This window comes from Gasterosteus aculeatus, chromosome 18 (genome assembly GCF_964276395.1).
Source record: "Gasterosteus aculeatus chromosome 18, fGasAcu3.hap1.1, whole genome shotgun sequence".
Lineage (NCBI taxonomy): Eukaryota > Metazoa > Chordata > Actinopteri > Perciformes > Gasterosteidae > Gasterosteus > Gasterosteus aculeatus.
The window spans coordinates 9931393-9944199 of NC_135706.1; the positions used below are offsets into that span (position 1 = coordinate 9931393).

The 12807-nt window shown below is 46.7% G+C and overlaps 1 protein-coding gene across 11 annotated transcripts; it reads left to right on the forward strand.

Annotated features, from left to right (window-relative positions):
* The first annotated feature begins 210 nt into the window (after positions 1 to 210).
* LOC120808077 (sine oculis-binding protein homolog) lies at positions 211 to 12209 on the forward strand. Of its 11 annotated transcripts, none has more exons than XM_040160683.2 (8): positions 211 to 546; positions 3173 to 3302; positions 3585 to 3779; positions 4265 to 4416; positions 5716 to 5811; positions 5969 to 7592; positions 7752 to 7912; positions 9920 to 12209. In XM_040160683.2, the coding sequence occupies exons 1-7, from the start codon at positions 454 to 456 to the stop codon at positions 7901 to 7903; spliced, it is 2442 nt and encodes an 813-aa protein (XP_040016617.2). In that variant the 5' UTR covers positions 211 to 453; the 3' UTR covers positions 7904 to 7912; positions 9920 to 12209. The 11 variants fall into 11 exon arrangements, with proteins under 11 accessions (XP_040016617.2, XP_077949281.1, XP_077949283.1 ...); XM_078093155.1 differs by having other exon boundaries at positions 11798 to 12209; XM_078093157.1 differs by having other exon boundaries at positions 5990 to 7592; positions 11798 to 12209.
* The last annotated feature ends 598 nt before the right edge of the window (positions 12210 to 12807 follow it).

Here is a 12807-nt window from a genome sequence, read left to right on the forward strand (position 1 = left end):
TTTAGTTAGTTATCAGATGCGTGTTAATGTTAGTGTTTATAGTCATTATGACTGAGTTTAGAGTTTTCATGTATGTCGATCTTAAAAATACATACTAAAATAAACATTCTAAAATCAAATCATCAATTGTCCAACACGTTACTTTAAAGTCGCAATTAACCGTTTATTCTGAAAGTTCCCAACCGGAAACGTCCCCTGTCTCACCTCCAGATGCTTGACAGCGTTGGAGAAGAGAGATTTGCGATTGTTCGGCGGAGGCGACCCTATCCCGGAGTGCACCCGCGTTCAGTTGACTCCAATGGTGTGAAGCCCCAGATGAGGGACTCGGGCGTCCGGGAATGACAGCTGCTGTCACCGGGAGTGACAGCTTTCATTCTGAGCCACTCCGCTGAGAAAACTCCTGCAGCCTGACAACCGACAGTGATCCGGGTCGGATCCAGCCCGACTCGGACTATGCCAGAGATGGAGAAAGGGAGACCACCGGAAAACAAACGCAGCAGGAAACCTGCGCACCCCGTGAAGAGGGAGATCAACCAGGAGATGAAGGTGAGAGTGAGTTTGAGCGTCACCTTTGTTTTTTAATCGAGGTGGACGTGTTGTTGGCACGAGCGTAAACTTCTGGACGCGCACTATAAGCTCTGCGCAGGGCAGAGAGAGGCAATGCCGGGAGGATCCAGACACACACTGTGATGTTTGTGTTCTGTGAAAGCTCTCTTCATCGTTCGTTCAAGCGCCCAGACCTGATGATCTTTCCTGTGACCGATTTCGGGGGGGGGGAAAAGGTCTCAGGGACCTTCGTCCTCTGGGGGGACGATAACGAATCATGTCATGTGGATGTAAACTCAAAATGTCACACACTCAGACAGGGGTGGGGGGTGTGGGGGCGTTTTAATTATAGATGTTCGCTGTGGATAACAGTGGGTCGGCCTTTGACGAGGTGCGCCATGTCGGGCACAGCTGTGGCCGGACGCGCACGCGGTAATGCGCGGTGGAGTTCCAGATGTGCGTCACCTCTTCCTTTGCTCTTGCGTTGCGCCAAGACGCTCGCCCTCATGCCTTCCAAAATAGACAGGGAATTTATATGATTTAATTATTCTAACTTAGCCTTCCACTGGGAGAAAACACTGAAGTGGTCAAATTGAAAGGACGCACATTTCCTACCAAAATAAAGTTCCTATTCAGAGATGATGTCCATTTGGGAAATGCCCTTTAAGGTTATCTATTCTGTATCTGGCTCAGTGGGTTAAATATCACTAACAGACGTGATTCCCTCCCACCATTTTGAGTTTACATGGAAACTAATCCATGGGATTGTCCGCCTTGTTTGGGTTGGGATTGAGGCTATTTGAGAGTGGTGACTGGTGGAAAGGGACACCTGGAGCCCCTTCAAGCCGGATGGTCAAAAAACCTAAAAAGACAAGCAAGTTGTTTCAGGAGGGAGGAGATCCTGGGGCCCTTTTGTGAGAGAGCAAATGTGCTCTTTTTGTGCAAGCGGTTTGGATTGTGGCGTTTGATATCCAGGGGAGGTGTAGTGTTACAACTTAACTAATTTTAATCAAAACATGTGAAATTCTATCCCCGCTTGATGTGAGCCTGCCTGGGTTGAATCTCAGGGTCGGCCCTGGTTTGTTGCCTTTGGCTGCAGATCTCTCTGCGGTTTGGGATATGGCTTGTCACTCTCATAAAGCAGATGTTTGTCTGAACTGCCAAAAAGAAACAAAAACAACATTGTGGGATGTGGAAGGGTGGGAGAAAAAAATAGCCCCGTCTTTCATTTACAGGGGGAAAAAAAAGAAAGGACAAATAACAACTGCGCGAGGAGAAAATATATCCAAATTAGATGCGATGCGAAAACAAACAATCCTTTAATTTTAAAGGTAAAACAACTTTTGAAATCAGGGCGAGTATAACGGGTGAGAAAAAACAAAGACAGAGGGGAAGGCAACCTGATTTCCAGCTCAGCTGAAGTCCAACCGTGTGTGTTGTCTCTGTAATACATCTGTTTCAACACCACATTCGGACCTACTCCCTCCACGTCAGACCCGAGAGCAGCCCCAGACACCGGATACTTAACTTTAATCATCGTTAGGCACATTTAGCTGGATATGATACCACTGCTTGTGCTCACCCACACACACTCTGCCGCACACATACGTGCACAGCAGAAAAGTCAGCGAGCAAGGGAGAGATCCATTTCTCTGAGGCCCTAGAGCAGAGCAGAGGTCGGAGTGAGGAAAGCAAGGGGAAAGAATGTGCAGCCAGGACCACAGCACTACAACACCACCACAGCAGACTGGCTGTACTGGAAAAGGGAGAAACCTGAGAGGCGGCGCTGTGTCGGGTGTCAGGGCTGGAAGGTGCCGGGGTGGAGGGGAGGATGGTGAAGATGAGGGAGGGGGGGGGGGGGGGGGTGAATGAGAGAAAAAGAGTCAAGGGGAGGGACAGGGAAAGCTGGGGCGAAGCGAGAGTGGTGGACACTGGGGGGGTGCAGGAGGGGGAGAGGAGCGGGGCATTTCCGAGAACCGTGGGACCTCGCCGCGGTGTAGAGTGTCCCGCTCTGATTTCTGCCCGTTCCGGATCAGGTTTCTCCTCCAATCCGGTTCTCCCAAAGCCACAGAGAGAGGTGGGTGGATGAAGAGAGAGGGAGAGAGAGAGAGAGAGAGAGAGAGAGAGAGAGAGAGAGAGAGAGAGAGACCTTTGTGGGGTTTGCTTTTAGATTTTTTTTTCATCTGGTCATAATAAAAATTTTAAAAAAAGGGCGACCACACATCCCATCTGTGGGGAACAGTTTTCTTTTCTCCCTCTTTCTTCCAATTAAAGGAGATAAACAAAGGATGATTCATAGATTTCACACTGGTGTTGGGTTTTAAAGCTTTCCGTCTCAGATTTAGCAAGAGTAAACAACTCGACTACATCATGGAAAAAGCGTCATACTGTACTCCACTGTGCCCATATTCGTTTCCTTAACTGAGCCGAGGCTGAGAAAGAATCCTTTGCATTGATTCAGAGTGGGGAAGGTCTAATTATGTTTAGCATAGGATAAAAAGTTCCACTAACAACCCTAAGGTGTACAGTCACGATTTCCCATCTGCAGGCATGCTATGGCTCAGTTACCCTGTCCTTTTACATACAAGGTAAATCAGGGGGTTCTTTTCCTCTTTTCCTCATGCAGACGTTTGCAGAAAGCACCATGAACGAGCTGCTGGGATGGTACGGCTACGACAAGGTAGACCTCAGAGACTCTGAGGCCAACGAGATCAGAAACTACAGAGAGAGACATCAGCACGTGTCTGTGCTGAAAGGTGAGGGCAGGTGTCGTCGCTCTCGCAAACAGAAGAATCTTCTTCAATTTACGCGGGCAGGTTCTCCAAGTTTCAGCGCAGACATTGAGTCACTGTTCTGATTTGCTAGACATGCTTTTCTGTTTTTGCAAACATTTGGATGAATCTATTGTTTCTCAACCCAACTGTTCTAAGTTGTATATAATATCTCCATAGGGCTTTGTTATGAGAGCTAAAGTTGTTAGCTTATATTGTAAGCTATAACACAAGTCATGAGCGTTAAATTATGTTTATGTCTTTCAGAGAACTCATTGCCAAAACACAAGAGCCTGGACACCAAAGTTGGTCACTCCGTCCTCGCCATGAAAAGTGGAGAGAGAGAGTCCTCCAGCGTCCCCTCTTCGTCACCTTCTTCTTCCTCAACAAGTTCATCCCTTAACACCTCTAAGGAGCAGAAGACTGCCCCCGTTATTGTACCCCTTATAAAGCCATCTGCAGGTAGTGAGCCACCAAACTTTGCATTGAATGTTGTAATTTGATCGTATTGTAATGCTACCCCCTGATTCTCAAGTGCTCAAATAGTCCATGACTTGTTGACATCTGAAAAGACTGCAGGGTCGGCGTTGTGGATAGGTTTCAGTAATATCCTCATGGGTCCTGAGCATTCATAGAATAGAATGTAAACAGTCCAAATGATCTTTTTTAAATGTATTATCACTCTCGCAGTTCTTTTAAATATAGTACTCTTTTATTGAATGATATTAAATTATTACTACTAATATTTTAAAAGCTGGACTAATAGTAATACAGCTCAATAATCAGAATAATTTGATGTTTTTGCTCCATAGCTCTACCTTGATATACTGAGCAGTAATATATTATTAGGTATTGGAACTGAACTGTTTTAGAAAAGCTGGTTAGTGAAACTTTAGAAAACTGTGCTCATTCATTTCTCGAACATTTGTTCTGCTTTTCCCGTGCAGTGGAAGATGTGCAGAATGTGCAGATAGTGTGCGTTTGGTGCCAGAAAGAAGGTGTAAAACGCTACTCTCTCTGTATGGGTTCAGAGCTCAAGAGCTTCTGCAGCGAAAAGTGTTTTGCCGCCTGCAGACGGGCCTACTTCAAACGCAATAAGGTGAGTGGTCGACCAAAACATTTATAGAATGCATATCATTATCACTGATTGGTCACAAAGATTGAACCAGGACCTGTAGTACCTGGGAGCATGATTGGGACATGATGGAAATCCCAATAACTACATGTTGAATGATCTTCAGATTGTTGCTAGATGGTTTTATATTCTGAATATTGTGTGCATTAGACACATAAATGCACAAAATAGATATACAAGTACTTTATATACAGAATTTGTGCCACGTGTGTCACTCTCCATAAACAGGAGACCCATGCTTCAGGTGTTTTCTTGTAGGTAAACAGACCGTCAGAAAGAGATTCTCCTGGTGTTGCTAGGTCACTAATGGATTCATTTAAAGGAATTTTAGAAGTAAAGGATCTCTGAGAACAAACGTTTTAGTTATTTTAAGGGACCCAGTTTAGGAATGGAGGTGGGGAGGTCAGAGTTTGTAGAGGACACTCAGTATCAGTTTCGCGTTAATGGAGGAGGGGCTGGCCACTAAGTGGCTTTTGGTCTGGAGGACAGGAAAGCTACAACCATGGAGAACGCTCTACTGACCATTGCCGGGATTTTTCAATTTCCATTACGACATCGAAACAGCCTCTTTAGAGGTGCGGTGTGACAAGCAGCTATATCGCCTTTCACCCTTACTGTTGTTAATACTATGTCGGGTTCGATTCACACGACAACAGGGACAAGAAAAGAGGACTGAACTTACTCTGCGCAACAAGTCCTCTAGTATTTTGGAGACAGGGAGAAAAGCATTGCCGTTGGCTTGTTGCTGCTTGTCTGAGAGGAAGGCCAGGAGGCCCTGGGCGAGGTGTCCACTTTCAGTGCATACCTTACCTTCAGCTGCCTCATGTTTCGTAACTCAACACGGCTCAATGGGTTACAGAGATGGGGGAGTACTCAGATCAGCTGCAGATCAGCTTACATGAATCAGGAGGAATTTCCTATATTAATACTGGCAAGGCCAATAATTATACGACAGAACATCATCTGCATTATCTCCATCCTCGGTTGAAGAATCATATCTATTTCACAACAGTGATTTCCCTCTGTTGACCTTTAGAGTTTGGTGGCCTGCATGGATTTTAAACTGCTTCTAACCTTTATGAACTGAAGTCAGTTCAAGCTCAAATTTGGTTAACTACCCACAGAATGATTCCAGAGTTGCATATTGATTTAAAGCAGCTGCTACTTCGTCATAACGAATTGGAGAGTAAATCCATCAAAAGTAGGATGAACTCTGGTCTCAGGTCTGACAGACTGATTCACACTTTGGTTTTCCGTTGTCAGGCAAGAGATGAAGACCTCCACGGTGAGAGATCTCCTCAGCACCCCCACACAGAAGACTCGCCCAGACTGGTGTTGAAGATAAACAGCAACGTTAGAGTAAGAGGACACTATCAATGTAACTTTTTGCTATGGTGTGAAGCTATTTTTGAATACTTCTAAATGTACAAGAGTAAACTACTCTTCTCTCTCCTATGATTGTATATTTAATACAAGCTTTTGAGACAAGATCTGTCACTTAAATGACCCTCCACAGTCTCTCTCCCCTGTGCCACAGGTGTGCGATTGGTGCAAGCATGTTCGTCATACTAAAGAATACCTGGACTTCGGTTCGGGCGAGGAACGACTTCAATTCTGCAGCACCAAGTGTCTGAATCAGTACAAAATGGATGTTTTCTATAGAGAAGCTCGTGCAGCTCTCACCAGCTCCAGCCCAAGCAGAACCAGCCAGGATGGGAGGGCGGACATCATTGTGGCCGGGCAGAAGCTACTCACTCCTGAATCTTGGAGCAGCAGTGCAGGAGAAGCACGTCATCGAAACCTTTCCCCCAGGGGGCCTACGCCAAACCATGGATCGGCAGAGTCCAACTCCATGTCCCCCTCAGAGACATCCACTTCTAATTCCAAAAACCCTATCCCTGGGCTGAGGACCCTGGACAGACCCATCCAGCCTCCTCTCCCTACTCGGGACGTGTCACCCCACCCTGCTCCGCTTCATCCTCCGCCTCATCCTCCACCTCATCCTCCGCCTCATCTTCCGCCTCATCCTCATATCCCTTTGGAACACCAGCCGGTACCACAAATCCACATGCCCTTCATCAGACCTCCTCTTCACGCTCAGAGCCTGAAAAGTCCTCTCGGCAACCCTCCCCGACATCCAGGCCCCCCTTCGAGCCCTATCCACAGACCTCCTCACTCTCCTCACCTGCAGCCCCCGACCTCTTCCATGAATCTCCCTGGGATGATGCATCCCTTCCCAGGAGCCTACTTCCCTGGCTTCCACTCTCCTCTAAACATGATGCAAAGAGGTCCTGTCCCAATGCCTCCCATCATGAACTACGGTATTCCTTCCTTTAGTCCTCTCCTGCCCCATCCCACTGTCCTGGTGCCGTATCCTATTATTGTACCCCTACCTGTCCCTATACCCATTCCTATCCCCTTTCCATTCCCGTCTAAAGCAACCACAGAAACCCAAAGTCACAGTGGTGTTATCCACCCTGTGCCAGAGGGGTTAGACAGCAGCAGATCCAGGGTCGCAAGGCCGCCGACTCCAGGGATCCCTGAAGGGGACAGCAGATTGGTGACCAACCAATTGGGTGGAAGCTTGCCTCAATGTCTCCCCTCACAATGTGAACCCACCCTTGATTGGGTTAAATCAGAAAGGCCATTCCCATCCCCAATATCCACACCCCAAAGTGGTGCATCCTCCCCCAGAGCACAGTACAACATATCCCCCTGCTCAGCCTCCGGATCAGAGGGGCTGACAGACTATAAGCAGTCAGAAAGACAAGTTATCCAAAGGGTTCTTCAAAGGACCCAAGTGAAGCCCAGTGCCAATGGAGTGGTGGACCGATCAGGGCTGGGAAAGTCAGATACTGGCCAGAGTACCAGATCAGGGCTCCACAATATCATCCGAACCAACCTTACATTACCACAGTCCCCTTCACATGACACTGTCTACCACCACCAGGACTCCCACACACCACCTTCACACAACCCACCCAGCCCAAAGGGTAGCATCCACCCATTTGATGCCACACCCTCTGCCCTGAAATCACAGGACCACAGCCCAAATGGGATGTCCTCCTCACCCGCCCCTGCCAGTCCAGACTCTTCACTACCCCAGAGAGTACCTGCACCACCCAGTAACCCTGTGCTCAGTGAGTTGGAGGCCATTAAAGAAAATAAGTGCTCTGCCATTGGCTCGCTGTGGGTTGAGGGCTCAGTTTGTCAGTCAGACGAGGCCTTACCTGTAGTGGGGGAGGTATTAGAAGACCCCCATGTTCCTGACGAGGACCATGCCTATGCTCTGCCCACAGCGCCAAAGACAAGTGGGACCACCACCCCGCTGCTCTTGCCCAAACTCAGAGACAAGGGTAGCATGCGGAGTCCTGCTAATATGCCCGGTGCTGGGGACATGGAGCCAGCTCTGAAGAGACGTTGCCTACGGATCCGTGATCAGAATAAGTAGAGGACGGAGGTGAGAAATATGGTTACAAGCCAAAGTATAGGTAGCATCACTTTCACCAGCTGTCTTATCTGTAGAGAACTACTCTGGTGTGTTGTCTTACTCATTCATCCACAGAAGACATGTCCCAAAAAGCCCATGGATAGGACTAACGGCATTAACACATAGATCGGGCAGGCTTGATAACGGGTCTCCCAGCATGGCCGGAGTCACGATACACCATGGCGCCAAAGACAGAGAATCAAAGTAACCTGGCACTCCTCTGTGCTCTAAGGTTACAACAGGGGAAGGAGGTGGAGGGCACATGCAGTGAAGTCACGTTGAAAGGCAGTCACTTCACCATAACCTCACAGTCACAATGCTTTGTTTGCAGTGAAGCCTAATTTATAGGCTCGGTTTTGCCTGTTTGTGTCAGTTTAAGAAGGAAGCAGAGATTGTCTAATATTTACCAATTAACTGATGTATCCAGAACAGATTGCAATGTATGAGGCCGTAATAGGTGAAGGGCAGATGGCCGTGGCTAAATCCAAACTGTGACCTTGAGGTTATGGGATGCTCAGTCCAACCTGACACCCGAACAGACAGATCAAGTTAGGTTGATTAAGTGGGACCCCAAAGTCAAACTTTAGCTTCTTGCACGGGGAGACAGTGCAGTCATGTTTCTGAGGTCATTGTAGATTCAGAGGTGATTGTCAGGCAGACTATAAGGCGCTGTGAATATGAAAGCCAGCCCTCAGCTGTGATAAAGTGCCGGGGCTTCACTAGAAAGCATAGGGGCAGAACCAGAGTGTTTCGATTACCCATGCATATCATTATGACACCCTGTTCTGGCTTCAGCTAGTCTCGGCTCTGGTGCACTTCCCTTTCAATCCTTTACTTCTCTTCATTCACCACCGCTGACGTCAGAGTACAGTAGAACGTCCTCTTTAGTTTGGACCAATAAAGGGCCTCCTGATTTCACTCGCCCATTTGTTAGACTAAATGGCTGTAACACCACCCGTGGTCCTCATCCGCCGGCATCTTGCCATTTGAGATCATTTTACCATTTTCCTTTATGCACTGAGATGGATTAATCTGCTCATATTACAGAGGCGGTTTAGATTTCCACTGGCCTGCTTTTCCCTCCATTTTTTCCTCCAAAAATAATTCTGTTTAAATGATCATAGATAAGGCACAACAAAAACCTTTTTCCTACACCGCAGATATTTTATTCCGTCAAGATTCCCTTTCCCAAAACAAGTTCCCACCTTAACTCTTTGTCATTTGTTGTGGTTTCATGCGTCCCCTTAGTAACCAATACATATTAAATCGCAGCGTGCTGCTTGTGTCGTGCAGACGGATTTATGGCCCTACTTTCTGTGTAATGGGAGCTGGCTGCCGTATGCGAATGACTTTAGCTCGCCACCTCTATGCTCTGGGCCAAACATTGCTGTCTTGTTCCATTGTCTCCAATGCTAAAAGTCTTTTAAAACATATCCCACTCTGACAGAATCACTAGCCAAGTGAAGGATTTCACCTCAGGAAACGGCCCCGTTTTTTTCATCTCCGTTTTCCTGGTCTTTATTTGGGATATTTTATAGCCCCGTGTAATACGATCCCACCACATGGGTATTCGCTGAGCGTTTGAAACTAAAACGCAATGGGACAGAGGGAGTACAGAACCCTGGTTTGGCCCTTACATGAGCGCTTGTGTGTGTCTGTTTACCCTTAATATGTGTGCGTGTGTGTGTGTGTTTGAACAAAAGTCTGTGTTGTGTGTGAGAGAGAAAGAGGCCAGATGTTCCTGGTTTGATCGTGCCCTGTGCGACAGTTATCTGAGTGTCGACACGACTAACAGCCTCATTCTCAGGGTTCATTTAGAACGAGGGATTAAGGAATGAGTGTCCGCCGGAGAGCTTGATACAAGATATCCTAGAAGAGGAATTTGGAATCAGCCCAGAATCTATAACATCTCACCACTATTTTGCCTTTCTCTCTCTTTTTTGTGTTGCTCTCCCTCTCTCTGGACCTAATGAACAGACGCCCTCTTTAACACTGTACGGCGGTCCAGATTCAGTGCCACGCCCTCTTGTGGACAACGCCAGTGCTAACAAACTCTGGCCTGATCCGCGGCCTGTCAGCCCACCAGAGTGTTGCTCTGCCTGTAGACCAGCAGGGTGCCAACCCAGGAAGTAGTCCAGATGGCCACATTACCGCCAGTCACCGTGGGGGAAGAACACAACACAGTCACACATGTTGTCTTGGACCAAAGAGTATTGCTGGCTTGTGTGTTGTGTTTTGTTCAGTGAGCATTTGAGCATCTCGTCTTCTCCCTGTCTGCCCTCAAGTGTGTGTGTGTGTGTATTGTGTGGCTGCCCAGATGCGCTCCTCCTCCTCTTCCTCCTCTTCCTCCTACTCCTTGCTCCACACAGCAGACAAGGCTCTGATCAGCCTTGTGTGGTCTTCTCAGATGGAGCCTGAACATGATCTCTTTCCAGGGGAAACGGTTTGTTTTCCCTGCCCGGCTTGCACAAAGAGCCACATTGTTCCTCTCCCCATATCCCACGCTGAGTCCCCACTACAGGTTTTGGGTTACCTGGCCGACGGGGGCTCAGACTTCAGGAACTTTTTTTTTATTTTTTTGACCCACAGCCAAGAATATGGTATACTCTTCTCCACTTTGCCGCCCAATCTAAATACGGTACACTTTAACATAGTTCTGAGGCTCAATTCTTCACAACGGATTGCCTGTGATTCCCTTCTCTGCTCACCTTCTTCAAGGGAGGAAGGAAATTCTGCTGAGGTTAAGACTTTGTCACAGAGCAGTTTAGACACTGAGCGAGACCGCTTGGGCTGTAGAGACAACTGAGCAGAATAAGATGCCCCCTCAAAGACATAGTAACACTACAGAGAATACAGGAGTGGACACCTACTGACATGAGTGGGTCTGTGAATGATGACCTCGCCTTTCACCCGATCTGCCAAAACTTTGATAGAAAATATGAATTGGAATTACCTGCAGCGCCAAGTTTCATGAATGTTTAAATCCCAAAGCATTCATGGCACATTCAACCGATTTTGTTTATGTCACTTGTTCTGATCCGGCAATTCTTAAAATCAGGCTGGTAATATTACCAAATGTGGTATTATACTCAAGCGTAAAATGCTGCAGTATGCAGCTATAAGTATTAAAGTTCCCGCTGTTGGGGATGACTGATGAGATTTGATCCAGATAGATCATTTCGAAGCTTTGTTAACACTTGTACCATTGTAAAATTTCAGTTTTTCACATTGGGCTCTACACAGATACTATTTGATGTTATATTAACTTATGGATGATGCATCTGTAGATTTTTTAAAAAGCTCTATATTTCTTCATGTTTTTTCTTGGATGATTGTATTTTGTGGTTGCCGAAGCTCTTAAATGCCCCTTGTCTTTATGTATGTATACTGAATCCCCACTAGAGAGCAGTGTTTGCCTTTGTAACTTTTGCACCTGCCCTTATTTGAAAAGTAAGCACCAGAAGGCCCATAGGCAGCCCGCTGGAAACATTATCATGAGTACACAGAACATAACGCTGCTCTCAGTGCCAGTTGCCTGACACCCAATGCCAAGTAAATATCTTATCCGCCACACATTGCTGCCATTATTTTCCTTTCACCCACCTCTACAGCAGCGTCGAGAAGACCCAGAGTGCCCCTCAAAGTTCGACAGTCCCCGGCGATAAGCCATCATGGCCCTACTCCTAGAATAACTCCAAATGTGACCCACCCCTGCCATCATTCCAAAACTTAGTTTGTGCGTATGTATGTGTGTGTGTGTGTGTGTGTGTGTGTGTGTGTGTGTGTGTGTGTGCGTGCATATGGCAGTGACACATTTCTCCCCCCCACTCATTCCAGCCTACATCTTCACCACAGGTCATGCCATTACGTTAGTGTCATCCTCGGCTGGCCAGGGGACTTTGGCAGCGATGACATCACTCCGTACAAATAGCTGCGGTGTCAACCAGTGTTCCTCCACTCTGACGCCAGAGGCCAAAAAAGACGTTATCAAAGACTGCCTTTGTTGGTCATATTGCACATTTTAATCATTGCCATTTCTGAGCTGATACAGTATGTGTGGTAATCCAAAGTTTAGACAAAAAAAAAATGTTATTATCGCCTGAGAATCATTGGTACTGTTTTGACTTGCCCTGTTAAACATTTAGCCCACTGTCTGAATAGATTATTCACAGATTGTTCGTATTTGAATATTGATTCAGTAACCAAGAGCTTTGGTGGAGACCTCTATGTAAAGTACAATAAATAAAAGTTATTCTAAGAGCAAAAACATGTGGTGAGTTTTCACAGTTTTTGATTCACGTCTTTCTTTATAAGTGTTTCAATATCCATGAGTTGTTGTCTCGTAGCGCAACCTTATAAATCTGCAATAGCTCAAATTGTTTACTCACATTAAACAATGTTGTGGACATTAGTTGTAGGACAGACTAAATACTGAGATCCTTGTAATTTTCTATTTTTAGTATCAGTGTGTTTACAAGATGGAGCGTCAGCATTCCTGGAATATTTCAAGTATGTCAAGGCCCTGAGCAGTGACGGCGAAAACAGATGTATGAGATAAGAGAGCAGGATTCGCCGTGGGGCTCCCTCGGGCTTGCGCTTAGAAATAGTTAACAGGCAGGATGAATCAAGAGGAAACCTTCCAGAGGGAAGATAGGCCCAACCACAATGTCCCCCCACTAAACCCTGGGGGATTTAATTTACGTCACCTGGTGGTTGAGTGTGAGAGTCTGTTAGGACTTGAAGTGGTGTAAATACAAATGGGACAGCACTACAGGGACCAAACGACCCGACGGGACTCCTCTAAACCCTTATCAGTACATAGGAGAGGAGGGAAGTGGAACCAATATGGGACTCATGTTTGGCAT

Bases quoted from the DNA above. Each gene is read 5' to 3' on its own strand.
- LOC120808077 (XM_078093151.1), top strand. From the start codon at position 454: ATGCCAGAGATGGAGAAAGGGAGACCACCGGAAAACAAACGCAGCAGG. The intron at 3,780-4,264 runs GTAGTGAGCCAC...TTTCCCGTGCAG, and splicing joins CCTTATAAAGCCATCTGCAG to TGGAAGATGTGCAGAATGTG. The intron at 5,812-5,968 runs GTAAGAGGACAC...GACCCTCCACAG, and splicing joins AGATAAACAGCAACGTTAGA to TCTCTCTCCCCTGTGCCACA.